Genomic DNA, 22,405 nt, shown 5'->3' on the forward strand with positions numbered 1-22,405 from the left:
GGCCGGAGGGTGTTTGTGCAAAAGTGAGATCCAGGTTGGGGAAGATTTGGTGGTAGTGGTGGGGTGGCTCCAGCTCCAAGGCGGCCTTCCTGGGAAACACGGAGGGAAGCGGGCACAGGAGGAGGACCGGTGGTAGACTTTAGGCCCTGCGCTGAATCAGCGCGCCCCCAACGCGAGGGTTGAGGAAAAGGCTCATTCAAGGTTAGGTCGCCCAAGTTTCACCCGTGAAGTTAAATCGGGGTCGCCCGAGGAGGGTGGGATACGGACAAAACTCTTCTAAACGAGGCACGTCAATCCAAGGGCCATCCCTGAGGCTGGGGAGTGGCAGCGGAGTGGTCCCCAGCGGCTGCCGCACACCGGCTCCCTTCTGCTCCGCTCTCCGGGTCTCCAGAGGCTGCGGGTCCTGAGCCAGGCTCCAGAGCACCGGCGAGGCCCTCGGTCCGCCCGCGCAGGGCCGGGCTGCCGGCGCGCGGCCCGGCCGGAGGCGGGAGGCAGGCGGGCGGCGGGAGGCCGGGCGCGCCGAGGGCAGGGCGGGGCGGGGCCCGGCGCGGGGCGGGCCTCAGTGCGCTCGCTGCCGCTCGCTGGCTCCGGGGCCGCGGCGGCTCCTCTGCCGGGTCGCGCCGGACGACTGGCTTCGGGCGGCGGCTTGGGTGGCCTGCGGACGGACGGGTGGGTCGAGGCGCAGGCCCGCGCCTGCGGTCTCGCCTCCTGCCAGCGCGGGGCCCGCGCCATGGCCGCCTCGCCGGGCTCGGGCAGCGCCAACCCGCGGAAGTTCAGTGAGAAGATCGCGCTGCACACGCAGCGGCAGGCCGAGGAGACGCGGGCCTTCGAGCAGCTCATGACCGACCTCACCCTGTCGCGGGTGAGGCCCCGGCGGCGCAGCGAAGCGGGCGCGGGCGGGACCCGCGCGGCGGGTGAGAGGTCGAGGGGCTGAGACGACTGCGGGGCCGCGCGGGGGCCGCGCCGGGGCGGCCGCGGCCTCGGCGCTACCCAGCCTTCCGACACCCGCTTGCCATTTGCCATCTCCGAGGAGTGGGAGGGTCGCCCGCCTGGGTGCTGGGGTCGGAGAAGGGGCCGGCTCCGTGGAGTCCGGCGGCGGTGTGAGGGCTGCCTGAACCGGAGGGTGACCTGGAGCGCGGAGAGGAAATAGCAAAAGGCGCGGAGGCCAGACGGAGCCGGGGCAGTGGGGCTTCTCACTGCTTGGTCACCCACCATAGCCAGCCCTCCTGGACTGTGGCGTGGAAGGCCGCGGGGCCCGAGGGTCCCACACGCTCCATCAGGGGAGCTTGGTGCACACAGCAGTAAATCCAGGGCCCACCCCGTGGTAGCGTGGGGTCTTGGTACCACGATGCGAGTCTGTCGAGTTTGTGACTTTCCTCCTTTGCTTTGAAGGCATTTTATTAGATCCAGTTTGCTTTGTTCAGCACTAGATATTTAGTGTGGACTGACAAGGTGCACAGAGTGGCTGATGAATGACAGGCACCCAGAGGAATAAATAAGGCTCTAGCAAGGACTAACACCTGGCAAGGTTAGGTGACTGGATTGCAGCAGAGGAAGATGGAGAGCCAACAGGAGTGCCAGCGCCAGAAGAGGGTCAGCATGGGCGGTGCAGGCCTTGAGGATCCTGAGTGCTGACCTTGAAGGACCACAGGGAGGATGTGTAGATGCTGAGGGCCAGGGGTGAAGTGGGGAGCCCAAAGCAGAACTGCCAGCAGAGTTGCAAACTGGTGGTCTCTTGATCTCTGGCTGAAGAGTTACTTTTTTTGGTCAGCGTAGTGTTTGGGGAAAAACTTTGAATTTGTTGCCAGATTTTTTTTTCATTGGGAGATTTCCACATAAAATCTAAATTTACTTATTTATTTCTATTAAAGTTTGGAAGAGCTGATAACACTAATCCTGAATTCTCCTGTGACAATACCCTGCTGGGTGGTGGTTTTCTCTCTCAAATGGAGCATGAACCCTAGTTTGTTATAGTTCACAACATTCCCTGTTTCAGTCCCCCAAGCAGGTCCCCCATGCTGAGGCCATTTATCATATTTATTATAGTGTTTTAGTGAAGTTCAGAGGAAAGTAAAATATTTTCTGTACTTACGTTTCTATCACACTGAGAAAAAAAAATAATGTATATCTCTAGCTTCTATCTATCTATCTATGGATAGAGAAGGCCCAGTATTTCAAGAAATTTTTTTCTCATGCCCTGATCAGCTTCATTCATTATGGGCTGGTATCCATAGGCATTTACATTTGTGACCTTGGTTAGATTGGGGGATGTGTTTGACAAACTTGGAGCAGATTGAAAAAACTGGGTAGATGAAGACTGAGGTCTGTGCTGTTATGTGTTATATAGATATTTATATAGTTTATGTACAAATACATGCAATGTGCATGTCTGAAACCAGTCTCCCACCCAATTCATAAATCCCCTCTCATCGGTGAGGTCATGAGTAATATATAGACTTTCTTTTTTTTTTATTTTTGCAGAACTAGGGATTGAACCAGGCCCTCACACATACGCTAGGCAAACACTCTACCTAGAGATACATCCCTATCCTTTTTTCAGTTTTATTTTGAGACTGGGTCTCACTGAGTTGCCCAGATGGGCCTCAAACTTATGATCCTCCTGTCTCTGCCTCCCTAGTAACTGGGTGGGAGTATAGTGTGTATCCATGAGCCTGGTTCGGACTCTTGTTTTTTAGTACTAGGGATTGAACCCAGGGGCCCTTTATCACTGAACTACATCTCCAGCCCTTTTTTGTTTTTTGAGAAATGATTTCACTAAGTTGCTTAGATTCCTGCTAAATTGCTGAGGCTGGCCTTGAACTGGCAAGCCTCCTGCTTTAGCCTCCCAGTTTCCTGAAATTACAGACATGTATCATGGTGCCTGGTCTGGCTCAGACTCCTAAAGGCAAAATTTTTTTCCACAGATCCTCAGTGTTAATTTAAATTAGTTTGATTATATTACTCCTGTATGTTCAAGCATAAACTCATATATAAAGTCCTTTGCTTATAGCTGTGAGCATCCATAAACCAAAATGTGTGTTACAAATGCAGTAAATCCAAATTAACATTAATGTGACGAAAGCTACTTTGCTATACTGAATTGAAGCTATCAGTGTGAATATTGTGAATTTAGCACGCGTAAATAACTATGACCCATGTGATAATTCAGTCATTATTTTATTTTAATTATGATGCTACTTTACCCTTTGTTCAGTACAGAGAGTCATTTACATGTTAATTCTTCTTGTTTTTTTTCCCTCACCAATTGCAGGAAAAATATTAGTAGTTGGATCCATTATATTCATAAACATGCAAATGATTACATTGAATTTGCCTACTAATTTTTACTGATTTAAAAATTTTAAGGGTTATTTTCATAAAGAAATCACAAAACTGAAATACTTCTTATAGAAAACTCAGGTCCCCAAGCATGTATCTATAACATCCAAAACTCCAAAGATGCTAACTAGAAAAGAATCTATCTAGTTCATAAATTGGTTGGCAATATCCTGACCTTCTATTATTAACCCATGTCAGGCACAGTAATCAGGGGGATAGACATCACTAATTGATCTAAATACTCTAATTTCTACTCTGAGCTTGTGTTGGACTTCAAGTTTGTCTTCTTATAATCATAGCCGATCCCTTCAGAGTTGGTCTTAAATCCTGTTCTCCAAGTAGGTGGGATGAACTAGATTATTATTATTATTTTTTTCTATTCTAGCTTTAGAGGTTCAGCCTTATCAGGATATATTGGGAGATTTTTTTTTTTTTAAATATATATATATATTTTTTTTAATATTTATTTTTTAGTTATCGGTGGACACAACATCTTTGTATGTGGTGCTGAGGATCGAACCCGGGCCGCACGCATGCCAGGCGAGCGTGCTACCGCTTGAGCCACATCCCCAGCCCAGGATATATTGGGAGATTTTTGAGAAGGGAGTGGTAGGAGGATTCTTTCCAAGATGGTACCTGGGATGGGAAGGAAGTGGAGGCAGGTATGTCAGGGGAAAGACTATTTATCGTGTTGTTCATTCATTAATGTATTTATTTGTTAGCATTTGAGTAATAATTATGTAGTTAATAATGTGTGTGTGTGTGTGTGTGTAGGGGGTAAAGACATGGTGCTTCCCTTTAAAGATCTTATTAGTTTGTTCAACAAATACTGAGTCCCTAGTATGTTCCAGAGATTATAATGGTCATTGGGGATATATAGTAGTGAGTGAGCAAATCAGTCTTGTGATGGATTTTAGGATCTAGTGGGGAAGACATTTAACAAAAAAGGCCACATTTTGATAAATGATACACAAACGGAAGTAGATAGAACTCTGGGCTTGTATGGTATGAGAGTCCTCGCCTCTTCTGATGGCCTGAAGGATCAGAGGGCATGGGGAAGGCATTCAAAGGTGTATGTGTTAAGGGAGGGAGTGTTGCAGGCACAGAGAATGGAGGTTCATGGGGGAATGAGGAGGGTGATTTCAGATGGGACTGGAGACTTTTCAGGGATCAGACTGTAGAGATGGGATTTGGGAGTTGATCCTAAGGACAATGGGAGGTCATTTAAGAGGTGAAACAAGGGAGATTTACATTTTCAAAAGATCCTTCTAACTCCATAATGGTGGCTAGAATCAAGGAAGAGGTAGCTGCAGAGAAACTACCATATTTGTCTAGGAGATGTGTTGGTAGCATCCACTAGGGTAGTAGTGATGAGAAGAGAGGGGAACAGATTGATACTTAGGAAGTACAAAGGACCAGATTTGGTGAACGAATGGGAGAAGTAAGAAAGGAGGGCTCAAGAGTGATTTCCTAGCCTTAGGCATAAGCCATTTCAGGGTGTCCTTCATTAAGCGGACACTGGCAGCAGGGTTGGTCTGTGAGGGGATATTGAGTTTGCGGTGCCTGTGAGGCCAGTAAGTGGAGATGGTTCAGCAGGCAGTTGTTTAACTGGTCCTGGGGCTCAGGAGGGAAGGCTGGGTTAACCATACAAATTTGGGGGTCTTTGGTGTGTAGCCACAGGAAATTCAGATGCCTATGAAGAATTTGTAAAACAGATATTGCTGCATCTTATTTCTGGCTTTCTCATGTATTCTTATTTTTGTTCTCTTTAGCCCCAAATGTAGATTTTTGTTGTTGTTGTTTTTGTGTTGTGTTTTGTTTTTTTTATTAGGACCAGCAATGAGTATTGGGATTTTACATTAAAATCTAGACTCTGGCTTCTTTTGAAAAATGAGATCATTTAGTGACACACCCCACATTTCTACATGGCAGCAATTGCTGGGAGCTGAATATTGGCTGCCCCTTTAGATAGGGCATGTATGTGGTCTTCAGTTTGCCACAGTACCTGCCACTCCCTATGATATTCCTCATGATTCCAGACTTCTTTACTTGCTTATCTTTTCTACTTGGCAACTGTAGGCATTCGAATTTGTTTCCTTCCTATGAAGTAAAACATAGAAGAGGACCTAGGAGAAACCCAAGGAGCCCCACCATTTAAAGGGGAAGTAGAGGAGGAGGACCCAGCAAAGAAGACTGAAGGACAACCAGAGAGGCAGGGGTGGGGAACACCAGAAGGATTATTGTGAAGAGGAGAGAAGTGGGCCAGCTGTGCCCAGTGCTGCTGACTTGAACTGACATGAGGAGGATATGTCTTTTGGTCTAGCCATGTGGAGGTCACTGGTAACTTTGGTGAGAGCCACAGCATTTACATGATGCTTGGTAGAAGGTTCATTGTGAGGCTCTGAGGATTGGAGAAAATGGAGACAGGTTGGAAACTGTTCAAGAAGTTTGGCTGTGAAAGGCAGCTTGTGTTGAAAAAACTACAGGATAAACTCAGCACGTCAACATGGAATGTTAATTTGGTTTGAATATTTGGGAAACAACATCATCATCATCATCATCATCATCATCATCATCATCATCATTATCATTGTTGTTGTTGTAGTTGTCATCATCATCATTATTTTGTGGTTCTGGGAATGGAACCCAGAGCCTTTCTGCCAATGAGTCACACCCCCAGCCCTTTTTATTTTATTTTGAGACAAGGTCTCCCTAAATTGCCCAGATTGGCCTTGAATTTGGGATGCTCCTGCCTTACCTCCCAAGTCACTGGGATTACGGGTGTTGGCTAACATGTCTAGCTGGAAAAACCATTATTTTTATATTAAAGTAAATAAACCATAGAAATATTATAGAATAGTGAGGCCTCTGAGAGAAAAATGGACAGAGAAGACTAGAAAGATTAGGTTTGGGCTAAATATTGAGTGCTGTCCTTTGGTGGGCACTGGGCTAATCCCTTTGTGTTATCTCCTATAGTCCTGAGAATGACCCTCTAGTCTGTATTGAGAATTTCCTTCGTTTTGTGGAGGAGTATCTAGAGATTTGGAGAGGTTACATGGCTGGTAAATGGCAGAGCTAGGGTTTGAATCTGCCTGTCATGTTGAATGCCAGTATACTCAAAAATGTCCCCCACAAGGACATTCAGTTGTTTCAGCAGCATTTGTTGAAAAGTCTTTTCTGTCCCTATTGAGTTGCTGTGGCAGTTTGGTAAAAGATCAGTTGGCCATATATGTGAGAGTCTATTTTTGTACTCTCTTCTGTTTCATTGGTATATAGATCTCTCTTTTTGATAATAGCACACTCTCTGGATTGCTTATGTAACTTTATAGTAAGTCTTGAAATCAGTTTGTCCTCCAGTTTAGCTCTTTTTAAAAATTGCTTTGGTTATTTTAGTTAGATCATTTGCATATCTATAATTTTAGAATGATCTCATCAATTTCAATAAAAAAGATTTGCTTTTTGTTGTTGTTTGATCTTGGTGCTGGGTATTGAACTCAGGGCCTCAGCCTCAAGCATGCTAAGCATGTGCTCTACCACTGGGCTCTACCCTTAGCCCTCTTGCTGGAATTTTGACTGGAATTGTGTTGCTATTGTGAGACTTTTCTTTTTTTTTTTTTAAATATTTATTTATTTTTGGTTAGACACAATTCCTTTATTTTGTTTATTTAAATTTACTTTTTTAGAAGTAGTTGGACACAATACCTTTATTTTATTTATTTATTTTTGTGTGGTGCTGAGGATTGAACTCGGGGCCTCGAACGTGCTAGATGAACGCTCTACCGCTGAGCCACAAACCCAGCCCTATTGTGAGACTTTTCTAGAAAGGAATTTGGGAGGCTTTGGACTCATTTAATATAGGTATTTAAAGAAATTCCGCTGAAGTGTGTGACCATAGGTTCCTAACTCAAGTTATAAGCTGAGGTCTGTAAGGAAAATGAGTAGAGGGGCCAGGAATGAGATGATAAATGGTGGATTATCCTGGCCATAATGGAGGAATAATAGAGTATGCCTTGGATTTGGGCAAACAGGACAACCCAAGCCCTGTCCGAGCCACTTGATACTTTGGGGCTCTATCCAGTGTTGCCATGCAAGCATATAGATTCAGTGTTTTTGAACTTTCAGTCAAGAGAAGTTGGAAGTCTAGATTTTTATGCAGTCTTCTACTTTTTAAAAATTGAAATTTAAAACATTGAGTGGGTTAACATCTTGTGGTTCAAGCAGAACTCTGTCTAGGCTGTCAGTCTGTGACCTCTATCTTAGGCTAATCATTTTTTAGTCTTCATTTTCAATCATCTGTGAATATGAAGATGTTGAATACAGACTCAAGTTTCTTTAGCTCAGTGATTCTAAATTTCAAAAGAGGAAAATATAAATATAACTCAAAGTTTTAGCTGGTTTGAGAAGTTGTCCAGGGCTTTACATATCATGTTATTTATTTATTTATTTATTTTGGTACCAGGGATTGAAGCCAGGGTGCTTAGCCACTGAGCCACATCCCAAGCCCTTTTTAATTTTTTTTTTTTTTAGAGACAGGGTCTCACTGGGTTGCTTAGGGCCTTGTTAAGTTGCTTAGGCTGGCTTTGAATTCGTGATCCTCCTGCCTCAGCCTCCTGAGCTGTTGGGATTATAGGTGTGCACCATTGTGCCTGGCTATGTCTTTTCTCTCTTAATTCTTTATGAAGGAGGCACCAGAATAATTTGGCCAACTACATGAAAGCTCTAGGTTACAAGGTCAGGTATTTAGATTCCAAATTCAGTGTTCTTTATACTATAGGGCAACAGTCTCTGGAAATAGGCCCCTTGAGAGGGAGAGCAGGAATGGGGCACTGTGAGAGGGCCTTGAGCTCAGTTGAAGGCAGGTACTTAACTGGAGTTAGAATTTAGCTTGGTTGAAGTATTGAGGTTTTGGGGTAAGGGTTGAAGCTTTTGTGAGAACTTTCTGAGGGCAGGAACTTTGGCATATGATCATTTTAGTAAGCCAGTGCCTGGCATTCTACTTACTGACACACAGTTAAAGTTTTTATACAAGTGAATAAATGGATTGATTGATCCTTTGAAGAAGGAATCAAAGGCTTTAGATCAAGGTGTTCAAGAGTTTTGTTTGGAGAATTTCAAGGATGGATGGAGTCAAATGTTTCTGGTAAATGCTTTTAGAATGTTAAGATTGAAGGCTGAGAGACTTATAACTCAGCTCACAGGTGGGAAAAGCTTGCCATGTTCTCTTTCTCATATTTGACTCTGAGATCTGGATTTTGATTAATATATTATAACTATCTCCCTCTGTCGTATGTTGGAGAAATCAGATACTATGGGTATAAGGAAGTTAAAGATACCAAAGAATTTTATATGCTTTTAAGATTTCCAAACAAGGGCTGGGGATGTGGCTCAAGCGGTAGCGCGCTCGCCTGGCATGCGTGCGGCCCGGGTTCGATCCTCAGCACCACATACAAACAAAGATGTTGTGTCCGCCAAAAACTAAAAAAAATAAAATATTAAAATTCTCTCTCTCTCTCTCCCTCTCCCTCTCTCTTTAAAAAAAAAAAATTTCCAAACAGGTACATATTGAAATATGGAATGATAAAATGTCTGGGATTTCATTTCTTACTTTCTTTCTTTCTTTTTTTCTGCTGGGGATTGAACCCACAGGCACTTTACCACTGAGCTATATCCCCAGTCTTTTATTTATTTATTTATTTATTTTTTTTTTGAGAGAGAGAGAGAGAGAATTTTTAATATTTATTTTTTAGTTTTCAGCAGACACAACATCTTTGTTTGTTTGTGGTGCTGAGGATTGAACCCGGGCCGCACGCATGCCAGGCAAGTGCGCTACCACTTGAGCCACATCCCCAGCACCCCCAGTCCTTTTTATTTTTAATTTTGAGAAAGGCTCTCACTAAGTTGTTGAGGCTGACCTCAAACTTAAATCCTCCTGCCTCAGCCTCCTGAGTTGCTGGAATTACATGTGTGCCCCACCACGACAGCTATCTGGGATTTCTTTCAGTGGGTAATGGATGGGGTAAAGAAGAAATAAGATTGAACCTAACTTGACAATCATTGAAGCTTTAAGATGGACAGGTGGGGTTTCATTGTATTCATCTCTATTTTGTATGTATTTGAAATTTTTCATGATAAATATTTTTTAAAATCAGAGAGCTTTATAGGCTCAGCAGTACATTTAGTTCACTGGCCTTTTTGTGAGTCTGTAAGTAGTGAAGTTGCTGAGAGAAATGGGAGAAAGGAAAAGAATATGGCCGAAATAGGAACGTGAGCTTTGAGTGAGGTAACTGTGGCTTGACCTTGAGCAAGTCACTGAACTTCCTTGAGTCTGGGACCCCAGGTCAGTAAAAAACAGAGTAATGCACTCTCCCTTGCATGGTTTTAGGGAAGGTTAGGGACGAAGTGGGCAAAGCATACGAGGACAGCACCCCATCCATCCTAGGAGCTCAGATCTGGTAGTTTTTATTATTATTAATAAACAGTAATGAAAGAGTCAAAATCTGCCTCAGGCTCTCATCTATGACCTCTTTCTTCCTATATGAATTATAAGTACCAAGGGTTATATAACCACAGAGCTAATTTATTACTTTAGAAATAGAATTCATAAGACCAGACTGGATTACTTTGGGGTTTTTAAGAATTGTAATTAGTTTACTGCCTTTTGTAAAGAAATATAAGAAAGAACTTATAGAAGAAAGGCTTATTAAATCAGTGGGGTACCATTTTATACCTACTGACTTGGCCTCCTTCACAAAAATCCATATTCAGGGTAGATTTGGAGATCTGTAGAGGAAAGGGACCAAGGAGAGGGAGGCAAGGAGGGAACCAGGGGTGGGATACTGGGGAGTGATATTGGTAAATTATATTATATTGTGAGCATGAATGAATATGTAATAGTAAATCCCATGATTACGTATAACTGTAATGCACCAGTAAAGAAAAAAAAAAAAAAAGAAAGTTAAAAAGAAAAAAATCCAGGCCAGGTGTGATGGTGGTGCGCTCCTATAATCCCAGTGGCTCAGGAGGCTGAGGCAAGTGGACCACAAGTTGAAAGCCAGCCTCAACAACTAAGAGACACTGAGCAACTCAGTGTGACCCTGTCTCTAAATAAAATACAAAATAGGGCTGGGGATGTGGCGCAGGGGTTGAGTGCCCCTGAGTTCAATCTCTAGTACAAAAAAAAAAAACAACCAACAATCCATATCTAGAGATTTAGTAATTGCTCTTTGGAATATGTTCTAAGGCAGTGATTCAGAAGAAGAAATATTATATGGCTACAAAAAATGATTGTGTAGCCAGGCACATATAGGGGCATGCCTATAATCCTAGTGACTCTTGGGATAATGAGGTGGGAAGATTGAAAATTGGAAGCCAACCTCAGCAATTTAGCAAAACCCTGTTTCAAAAAAAAAAAAAAAAAGGCTGAGTATTGTTTCAGTGATACCCTCAAAAAAGGAAAAGAAAAAAAAAACAAGATTATCTGTTGACATAGAAAAGTTTGTAATGTAAGGGTGCAAAATTGTACTTATGATCTCAAATATGAGTTACTTCAAATGAGTGTAAATGGAGACTGGGAAAGAGCATGGAATAAGGGTTGTAGATAATGGCTTAGTTTTTAAGAAATTCTTTGTTATTGTTAAAGATTATGCCTCAATGACTACACTTATACACTCAAAGACCTTGCAAGAGTACCTTACTGTCCTGGCAGGTGACATTTGGATCATGGGTAGGTTCTTTCCAAAAATGGAGAAGTAATCAAATACCAGAAAGCACCGGAAACTTGAAGGTTATGTTCATTTAAGTAGAGAAGAAACTGAAACCAAGACTCATTCTTGGACTTTTCCACTACAAAATAACGCATTTTGATGCTTGCTGTCATCTCTGAACAGTCTTGAAATTGTTTTGTTTCCAGGTTCAGTTTCAGAAGCTTCAGCAACTGCGCCTTACACAGTATCATGGAGGATCCTTACCAAATGTGAGCCAGCTGCGGAGCAGTGCCTCAGAGTTTCAGGTACTTTCAGATATGTACTTTTTTGACGCTGAATGGAGTGTAAAAAGTTAGGCAAAGATTATCTCTAAAAAGATTAGATTTTGAAGGATAAACTGGGCCTATATACAGTTTAGTCTTTTTCTTGGAATTCTATCAATATTCTCTTTTGTAGTTCCTATAGTACAAGTAATATTATTTCACAAATGACCAAAGACAGCACTATCAAACATGCTCTAGATCCTGGGTTTCACCTCTAGCACTGCAAAAAAATAAAAAATAATGGGGCTGGGGTTGTGGCTCAGCGATAGAGTGCTTGCCTAGCATGTGTGAGGCCCTGGGTTCGATCCTCAGTACCATATAAAAAATAAATAAGTAAATAAAGGTAAAAAAAAATCTTATAAAAATAAAAATAAAAAATAATATTAACCACAAATGTAATTTGGAATTTTCTAATAGCCACACTAAAAAAAAATAAACCATAGAATTAATTTTAATATCATTTAAATAATTTGAATAATTGTTTAACCTAATATGTCCAAAATATGATCATTTCAACATGTAAATCAACATAAAAAATATGAGATGTTTCACATGCTTTTTTTTGTACTAAGTCTTTGAAATCTATTGTGTACTTTACACTTAAAGCACTTTTCAGTCTGGATTAACCGTATTTTCCTATCTTCATGTGACTAATGGCTACCTTGTTGGACAGGGTAGGTCTAAGGCATAGATAAGTGGTCTGTATTGCCTCTAGCTTAGTGCAGCGTCATCACATGCTTTAATCATTTACTTCAAGAGCCTCATGCAAAACAATGTGGAATCAATGTTTCAGACAATGGTATTCTGATACTGTTGTTAAGATCTGAATTGGACCCACTCTGATATCTCAGTCTCTGAAAAAGTAGGAGCCTGTCATTCTAATCACATAACTTAAGATTTGGTGTCAGCCTTTAAGGTGAAGCAAAACTTGATTCCTTTGGATGCCTTTCCATTTTTAAAACACTGTCTTTGTTGTAGAAACTGTGCTCACTTTTTCAGAGATAATCTGAAGTATTTTGGAGCATTTTGGATTTCAGAATTTTGAATTAAGGATGTTCAGCTGGCTAGATCTATATTTGCATTCTAAATTCTGGAAAGTTCTGAAATCTTAGACACTTCTAGTTTCAGGCATTTTGTATAAAGAATACTTAACCTGTACTGTTTTTTTTTACTTTGAAACAATTGTAAACTTACAGAAAAATTGAGAGTATAGTACTAATAACATTTTCCCTTTGAGAATAAGTTGCTGATGTGATGCCCTGTAACTCCAGAATATTTAAGTTGTATCCTAGAAGCAAGGATGTTGTCCTATATAACTAAATATAGCCATCAAAAAATATTAATAGCCATGCATTATTACCATCTAATCCTCAGACCTCATTTAGATTTTACCAAATAGCCTCGTATTGTCCTCTATAACTGGGTCTAAGAAGATCTAGCAGAATCATAGATATTTAGTTATTATTGTCTGTAGTCTTCTTTGATTGGAATAGTTTTGAGTCTTTTATTTTTGACATTAAAAATTTATTTTTGACTGTTGTGGACCTTGCCACTTTTGAAGATTATTTTGCAGAGTGTCCCTCAGTTGGGGTTTGTCTGTTGTATCTTTGTGATTAGATCCAGATTATGCCTCTTTGGCAGGAATAACATAGAGTGCTTCTGTTATTATATCCAGTAGGCACCTGATTTTGAGTGGTCCTGTTAACTGAGGTGGATCTGTCAACTAAGGTGAATCTGTCACGCTTCTCCACTCTAAAGTAACTCTTTTCCCCTTTGTAATGAGGTGATACATCTTTGCGAGGCAATACATTCTCCTGATCTTCATTAAACTTTCAATTTACACTTATTTATTTATCTCCCAGTATGGTTTTATGGGGGTTTCCTATTTTATTCAATGGATTTTAGTCTATAACTAAAATTATTTTCATTTCAATGCTTACATAATAGGAATTCTTACATGATAGGAATTCTCTTCCAAACAGAAAAATTTTGACATACTGGTGAAATAAAGGGAGTTCCTCCCCCCCCCCCATTTTTTTAAAGTAAATCTCTTTGGGGTACAATTTACAACTCTATGCCATATAATCTTTACCACCATAATCAAGAAGCAGAACTGTCTGCCATCCTAGAAAGTTCCCTTCTGTCCCTTGATAATGAACTTCCACCCCAACCTTCAGTCTCTGGGGACAACTGATCTGTAGTTTTGCCTTTTCCAGATTGTCCTGGAAATCAAAAGTGTGTGAGTCTTTCTGTGTGTATTTGTATGTCTCTGTTAGCAAATCTCCCTCTTTCTTCTCTTACAAAGATACCTTCTCTTACGAAATTAGGGCTCATGCCAATCCAGTATGACCTCATTTTAACTTGATTACATCTACAAAGGTTCTATTTTCTCCTCCCTTCCTTCCTTTCTTTCTTCCAATAGAATCTAGGGATACTTTATCCCCTGCCCCCACCTCTGCTTTATTTTAAATTTTTTAGGCAGGATGTGCCTAAGTGATTGAGGCTGGCCTCAAATTTTTAATCCTCTTGCTTCAAGCCTCCTGAGTCTGTGGGATTATAGGTGTGCTCAGTGCCAAGTTTCTGTTTTCAAATAAAATTACTTTCACAGGTTCTGGGGGTTAGGACTTAAACATATTTAAGTTCTCCAGAAACATTTTTTTGGGCTGGACATAATTCAACCTATTACATGCTTTTATCAGTTATTCATTCCTTCTATTGCCAACTAATGTGGTATGGGTGTATATAATTTGTTTACCTATTCATCAGTTGATGGGCATTTTGATTGTTTTCCACCTTTTATTATTAATAAAGACACTATTGCTAGGTGTGGTGGCACACACCTATAATTCCAGTTTCTTGGGAAGCTGAGGCAGGAGGATAGTGAGTTTGAGGCCAGCTTCAGCAATTTAGTGAGATCCTCAGTAGCTTAGTGGGACCCTGTCTCAAAATAAATAATAAAAGGGAGGCTAATCTCAGCAATTTAGAGAGAACCTGTCTCAAAAAAAAAAAAAAAATTGTTGGGGTTGTGGCTCAGTGGTAGAGTGCTTGCCTAGCATGTGTGAGGCTGGATTCAGTTCTCAGCACCACATATAAATAAGTAAAATAAAGATCCATTGAAAACTAAAAAATAAAAATAAAAAAATTAGGGCTGGGGTTGTGGCTCAGTGGTAGAGTGCTTGCCTAGCATGTGTGAGGCTGGATTCAATTCTCAGCACCACATATAAATAAGTAAAATAAAGATCCATTGAAAACTAAAAAATAAAAATAAAAAAATTAGGGCTGGGGTTGTGGCTCAGTGGTAGAGTGCTCGTCTAGCACATGTGAGGCCCTGGGTTCGATCCTCAGCACCACATAAAAAAACAAATAAATAAAATAAAGATGTTGTGTCCAGTTAAACTAAAAAATAAATTTAAAAAAATTTTTAAAAAATTAGAAAGAACTGGAGATGTAGCTCAGTGGTGGAGTGCCCTTGGGTTTAATTCCCAGTACCAATAAAACAAAACATACAAACAACAACAAAAAAGCCACCTACACCCAACCCAAAATAAAGTGGCTCTGTTATTTCACATTTCCACTAGTAAGGTGTGAGAATTTCAGTGACTCTGTATCTTTTCCAGCACTTAATGTATCAGTTTTCTTTAATAGCTTTATTTTATTCATTTATTTTATGTGGTGCAGAGGATTGAACCTAGGGTCTCACATGTGCTAGGCAAGCACTCTACCACTGAGCTACCACCCAGCCCCTGTATCAGTTTTTAAAAATTATGGTGGAAAAAAAACACATATTTGTTATCTTAATCACTTAAAAATGTACAGTTCAGTGGCATTAAGTAAATTCATATTGTGCAAACTCTCTCCAGAAGTTTTGGATCTTACAAAACTGAAACTCTGCACTCATTAAACAACAGTTCTTTTTCCCACTTTCCCAACCTCTGGCAATCACTGTTCTACTTTCTGTCTCTATGAATTTGACTACTCTAGGTGCCTCATGTTGAGTGAATCATACACTATTTGTCTTTTTGTGACTGGTTTGTTTTACTTAGTATAATGTTCTCAAGTTTCATCCATGTTGTAGCATGTGACAGGATTTCCTTCCTTTTTAAGGCTGAATAATATTCCATTGTGTGTGTCTAGCACATTTTGCTTATCCATTCACCCACTTGGATTTTTTCCATCTCTTGGTTTTAGTGATCAGTGTTGCTCTGAACATGGTGTATAAATATCTCTTTGAGATTCTGTTTTCAATTCTTTTAAACATATACCCATAAGTGGGGTTGCTAGATCATGTGGTAGTACAGTTTTAATTATCTCAGGAGCTGCCTCAGTGTTTGCTATAGCAGCTGCTTCACTTCACATTCTTACCTGTAGAACACAGGGTTCTAGTTTCTCTGCATCCTAGCCCATAGTCCTAACTTTCTATGTTTTGTATTTTGTCCCCCCCACCCCAGTAATAGCCATTGTAATAGGTGTGAGATGGTGGTATTTCAGTTTTAAATATTTTGGTTCTTCTAGTACATGTGTAGTGGTATCTCCTTGTGGCTTTAATTTTGCATTTTCCTAATAACTAATGATGGCGAGTATCTTTTTGTATGGTAAAATGTCTCTAGATCTTTGCTCCAGTTTTTAAATTGAATTGTTAATTTTCTTATTATTGAGATGTGAGAGTTCTTTTTATATTTTGGATACCAGCTCTTTAATCAGATATGTGTTTTGCACTTATTTTCCCCAGTGTGTGGCAAATTTTTTCATATTCTTAATAAAAATTTGAAGAGCAGAATTTTTACATTTGATGGAGTTCTGTTTATCATTTTCGTCGTTCTTTTGTGATTTAGGCTCTTTGTGCCATATATAAGAATTCTTCGTGTAACTCACTATGATTTTTTCCTATGTGGTTTTCTAGAATTTTTATAGTCTTAGGTTTTGCATGTAGATAATTATGAGTTATCTTTTTTTCTGTGGCATAAAGTATGTGTTGAGGCCTTGCAGATAGGGTTTTGAATTGCTTTGGCACTGTCTGTTGAAAAGACTTTCCTTTTGTATTGAATTGCCTTGTCATGTTTGTTGAAAATCAATTGACCATATACATATGAGTCTATTTTTAGACATTATCTTCAGTTCTGTTGGCCTCTTTGTCTATCGTTTTGCTAATACTACACTGTCTGATTGCTGTAACTTTATAGGAAGTTTAGAATCAGGTGGTGAGAGTCCTCCAACTTTGTTCTTTTTTAAAGTTGCTTTTATGTATTTTATTTCCTTTACTTATTCATAAAATTTTAGAATCAGCTTGTTGATTTCTATTTTTAAAAACCTGCAGGGATTTCAAATGGGCTTACAAGACTCTGTGGACAGGTTGGGGAAATTGATATCTTATTATTATAATTGATATCTTATTATTAATATGGAGTCTTCAGTCTTGAAATGGTTCCAAATCTGAACATGGGTACAGAAGCACAGATTTTGATTCAAGTTTATCTGCATATAATTATTTATATACAATTCTCCTCTTTACGTGTTTTTTCCTTTATTATATTTATTTTTTAATAGACAAATAATTGCGTATGTATATTTACATTATACAACATATTTTGATGTATGTATACACAGTTGAATGGCTAAATTAAACTAACATTTGCATTACCTTGGTCCTTATCCTTTCTTTGTGATAAGAATTTACTCTTAGCAGTTTTTAAGTTTTAATATGATATATATTACTATTAATTCTAGTCACCATGATGTACAATGAACTTGTTTCTCTTGTCCACTCTTTTTGTATTTGTAGAACTATTTGGAGTTTACAGAATGCTTCTACACTTGTTATTTTACTTGATTATTACTATAACATTGGCTGGTTAGTACTGTTTAAATATGGTTAAAGAAAATTAATTTGGTTATAATTAATATGGTTATAGAAAATTGTTTCTATTCCTAATGGAGGATCTAAAAGCACATTCTTTTCCTCTAACTCAATGGGCTGTTATACAGAGAACTCAGGCTTAACAAATGAGTTTTTAAAAAAAATACAAGCTTTGCAGACTATTTTCTGAGAATCTTTAGCAAGGGGCGGGTCATCAGTCAAGGGGTGGTTAGGGTCAAAGCCCTTGGATCTCTAGGCAGGACCTGGCACATGCCCACTGAAGACAGAGAGGAGGAAGTACACAGTACCTTCTCTGAGGGCTAGGATTGTCCCTTTTGGTTAGGGGAGGGATAAGCTTTCCACTAGTGTGTTCCAACCTGAATAACAGCTAGGGTACCTGTTGTCTCTTTGTCCTGATTGTTGGGCAGCCACAGAAATAGGTACTGAGTGCTTTTCTTTGCATAAGGCTATATGGGTATAATTGTTAACTTTTCATAGCCTTCTTGTAACTGTCTAGCCCTTTCAAAATATATCACTGAAAAACGATTGCACTTTTTACATTTTTGACTTCTACATTTTAACAGAATTGCATGATCTTTTTTATACTTGAGGGTTTACAAGTTCTAACTAATTTTGGGAACAATATAGCGGCCAAGGGAGAAAGCTCTTTCACATGGCAGCAAAGACTTGTAGGGCCAGATCCAAAAGGGTGATTTTTCTGACACTCACTACCTCTATAATGAGGCCAGAATTTGCATAACAATTACATTAGAGAGCCAGGACTTAAAAAAATCAAATCTTTGACTCTCAGTGACTTTCCATTATTGCATTTCCTTTCCAAAAAAAAAATTTTTTTTTGGTACCAAGGATTAAATCCAGGGGCACTTAACTACCGAGCTTCATCCTCAGCCCTTTTAAATATTTTATTAGAGACAGGGTCTCACTGAGTTTCTTAGGGCCTTGCTAAGTTGCTGAGGCTGGGTTTGAACTTGTGATCCCCCCGCCTCAGCCTCCCTAGTTGCTGGGATTATAGGCATGGGCCCTACCTCCAGGCCTTTTCAAATTTTTATGAGGTTCAAAAACAAAAACAATGAAACAAAAAAAATGGAGCTGTGCAGTGGCTTGTAATCCCATCTGCTCAGCAGGCTGAGACAGAAGGATCATAAATTCAAGGCCAGCCTAGCAAGTTAGTGAGACCTTGTCACAAAATAAAATTAAAAGAGGATTGGAGATGTAGCTCAGTGGTACAGTTCCTGCCTAGCATGCAGGAGGCCCTAGGTTTAATATCCAATGCCAACAAACAAACATTAAAAAAAAAAAAGAAAGAAAGAAAAGGAAAAAATTTACACAATGGAAAAAAGCAGGAATATTCATCTCAGAATACTACTACTACTGCTGCTGTTGCTGCTATTTCTACTGGCCAGCTATTACTAAGCTCGGGTTGTGTGTCAGACACTGTTATGTTTTCTACATAGATTATTTAATCTTCACAGAATCCCTTTGGGATTGGTATATGTATTTGGTAATTATCATAACATTATTTGACTTTAATGTGATGAGATATCATAGCAATAAGTTGCTAAAAACAAAAACTCCTGGTAAGTAATAACATGCCAATAGCATAATCGCAGATTATGATGGCTGAACCAATATTTTTAAAAGTCAGAAGATGTGAATATAAATAAGGAAAAAACATAAATATTGATGTATGTAGGCAGAACAATAATAAAAGAAGTAAAGAGACATTTGAGAGGCTGAGGTAGGAGGATCGCAAGTTCAAGGTCAGCTTGGGTAACTTAGCAAGAACCTATATCAAAATAAAAAATTGGAAGGGCTAGGGATGTAGCTCAGTGGCACAGTGCCCCTGGGTTCAATCCCCAGTACCCCTTCCCCCCACCTTTCACTAAGGAAAATTTCAAATATATTTACACTCATTTTTGTGTATATTTTATCCCATGACAAGAGCCCTCGGCCTAGGATGATTTACATTTACAAATTTATATTAAATATAAAAAAATCATTGCCCTTATATTTTTTCTACCTGGTTTCTGAGTCTGTAGAGAATATCTGAAGGAAGATTGCAGAAAACATTTTAGTAACTTGGTACAATGATAGGCAGAAAGAACTTGTTTGAAATAGCTGTGTCTTTGTCATTGTCCCCCTTAATTGTCAAGCAGCGTTTGGAATCTCTGTTGTCCTCGTGATAAAACCCAGTCCCACATGCATATTTTCATGTCAGATCTTGAGACCTGCAATTTTGAATTTCAGAGTTATAATGTAAGTGGCATGAAGATGTCAGCATGTATAATATGGGACACCTTTGCTTTCCACAGTGGAATCTAACCTCTTTAGAACTCTCCAGGTTTCTGTCCTCTTCACTGGTGTGTGTGTGGAGGGGTCAAGTTTGGAAAAGGGGAGCAGAAACAGGTTTGGAAGAGAAATGACCTCTACCCACTCACAGCCTAATATGCCTAATGCCAAGGAGCTGAATACCAAGTAGGTGAGAAGCTTATGGAGTAAAAAAGAGACTGACTCTCACTGAATATTTTCGGAATTTTTTAAAAGGTTTTTTTGTAGATCTAGTTGGACACAATAACTTTATTTGTTTGTTTATTTTTATGTGATGCTGAGGATCGAACCCAGGGCCTTGCATGTGCAAGGCGAGTGCTCTACCGCTGAGCCATAACCCTAGCCCCTGAATATTTTCAGAATTTTGTAGAACAAAATGATGAGATTGACAGGTATTGGTCCATCCTATACTTCCCTTTTCCTAAAGAAAGAGGTGAAATCCTTGCCATATGGACAGCTTTGCTGTTAAATGACCAGAGCCCTGTTTCACTGAGTCTCTTTAAGCAAATCTCAGAATTCTCTGAGTCTCATTTATAAATGATGATAATGACAATTACTTGATAGGGTTGTTATAAGATCTTGAAAATGTAGAATAAATGCAGATGTTAGAAAACTGTCAAGTCCTAAGCAAGTTAGCAGTATAGTAATGCAAATAGGGCTTAGGAACAGTTTTGAAGTAGAAAGTTTGTATTTATCACTTTCTACTTCCTGTGTTTTCCTTACCTAACCCCACTCCCCCCACCCCCCACCCCCGCCCACAAGTCCTGTGTTATCCAATGTTCATCGATATCCATACATGGCTATTTACATTTAATTAGGATTAAAAACAGGCTGGGGATGGAGCTCAGTGTAGGGATCTTGTCTAGTAGTCACAAGGCTCTGGGTTCAATCCCCAGCACTGTGAAAGAGATGGGGGTAGGGGGAGAAAGAAAGAAGATTAAATACAATTAGAAATTCAGTTCCTTGGTTGCATAAGCTGCATTTCAAGAGCTGATAGCCACATGTGACTGGTGGCTGCTGTATTGGATGGAGCTGCCCCAGTTAGCATTCTCGTGCTGCACTCTAGTTCCCATTTTCAGCCACAGATTAAGTCCTCACCTTCCCCTAAAAGCCCAGAGCTTTAAGGTGATACTTCTCTCCCTCCTTTCCTTCTTTAGCCAATTAGATTTTTTCTTTCTTTCTTCTTCTTCTTTTTTTAATCAGAATTCTTTTATTTATTTATTTGCAGTGCTGGGGTTCAAACCCAGGGCCTCACTCATGCTAGGCAAATGTTCCACCACTGATCTACAACCCCAGCTGCGCCAATCAGATTTCTATATCTTAGCTTAATAAGTGCTTTGATTAAATTTCATATCAAGAACTTTTATGTTGCACCTAAGTACTTTCAGGTACATGCATTTCAAAAGAGGACACCTGCAAAATCAAATCGCTGCTAGTAGACTGTCACACTGTCAAGGTAGCAGTGGTTCTGTAAGGTTGTGTGGCAGGGATCACCTGTGTATCACCACACACACTGGTGGTCAAGATGAGCAAACTGCCCTGTGAGGGTTTTCAGTTCTCCTATTCCCTCCCTCCTCTGAAAGAGGAGTTAAGTACTTTTACTTTTCTCTTTCATTCTTCTTCTTTTTTTTTTTTAAGTTTTTTTTTTTTTTAGTTGTAGATGGACACAATACTTTTTTTTAATATTTATTTTTTAGTTAAAGGTCAACACAATACCTTTATTTTATTTCTTTTAAATATTTATTTTTTAGTTGTAGTTGGACACAATACCTTTATTTTACTTACTTATTTTTATGTGGATCGAACCCAGGGCCTTGCTCATGCTAGGTGAGCACTCTACCGCTGAGCCACAATCTCAGCCCCCTTTATTTTTATGTGGTGCTGAGGATCGAACCCAGTGCCTCATGCATGCTAGGCCAGCGCTCTACCCCTGAGCTCCAACCCCAGCCCCTCCCTTTCATTCTAAAAGAAATAAATGCTGCAGATGTTTCTCAAGCACCAGCTATAGTGGCAGGCTTCATATTATGCATATTAGATCCTCATTTAACATTGTCAGCTTTGTGTCCAGATCAGAGGCCTAGGCAGTCTATGTCCAGCCACTGCCCCTTACTGAAGAAGGGCTGCTCTGCTTTAAGCCACAAATGACCTTGGAATCTCGGACACTATCCCAGAGTGGTTTTGTGTTGAGTCATAGCTCAGAGTCTCTCCAGAGACCTCAGAATAGCTTCTTGTGCCATCTCATGGTCTTCAGAAAGTCTGTCTATATCTCTAGGGTTGACGCCCAGTTCCTTGTGTCTCCTGAGTATCTCTCATGTAATTCCTTTGTCTTCTGGAATTTTGGCAGTGACTTGCTCTAAGCCTCTACTTCTTCTGTACTGTTGAGGAAGACCTATGGTGTGATGAAGAGTGTGGTCCTGGGTGTCACACAGATCTGGGTACTTCACCATTACTTTGATCTATGCTTTTGGGTATTTCTTCAACCTCTCTAGGCCCCCTTTTTGTATATATAGAAGGGGTGAGAGAATAAACTGAGGTCATGGGAGACATGGAGGCATTGACCAACGGTTTTGGAAATTGGAGTGTGTTGAGGGAACTAGAGTGTAAAGATAACTGATATTTACCAAGTCACTAACTGGCTTTGTTCATTTGTCATAGTGTGTGGCTTTTGTGGCAGAGTCATCTGCTCAAAACTTAAAAGTGAGAGGGAATTTTGTTCTCAAGGTCATAAACCTTAGCCAGCCCGGCTATTGGGTACAGCATGCTCTCTGCCAACCCTGAAACAATACTTTTTCATCCAAATACTATTAGATAAAATGAGATAGAGCAGTGACCTTGAG

The 22,405-nt window shown here is 40.1% G+C and overlaps 1 protein-coding gene across 2 annotated transcripts in view; it reads left to right on the plus strand.

Moving 5' to 3' along the window:
• The first annotated feature begins 600 nt into the window (after positions 1-600).
• The window catches only part of Crtc3 (CREB regulated transcription coactivator 3), a 109,283-nt gene continuing 87,478 nt past the window's right edge, over positions 601-22,405 (plus strand). Inside the window, exons 1-2 of one of the 2 annotated variants that reach the window (XM_027920047.2) lie at positions 601-862; positions 11,249-11,347. In XM_027920047.2, the coding sequence (XP_027775848.1) occupies positions 731-862; positions 11,249-11,347 (231 nt within the window). In that variant the 5' untranslated portion in view covers positions 601-730. Of the gene's footprint in view, positions 863-9,266; positions 11,348-22,405 lie in introns of those variants that run through there. The other variant, XM_071608602.1, reaches the window with a different exon arrangement.

This window comes from Marmota flaviventris, chromosome 2, assembly GCF_047511675.1.
Source record: "Marmota flaviventris isolate mMarFla1 chromosome 2, mMarFla1.hap1, whole genome shotgun sequence".
Classification (NCBI taxonomy): domain Eukaryota; kingdom Metazoa; phylum Chordata; class Mammalia; order Rodentia; family Sciuridae; genus Marmota; species Marmota flaviventris.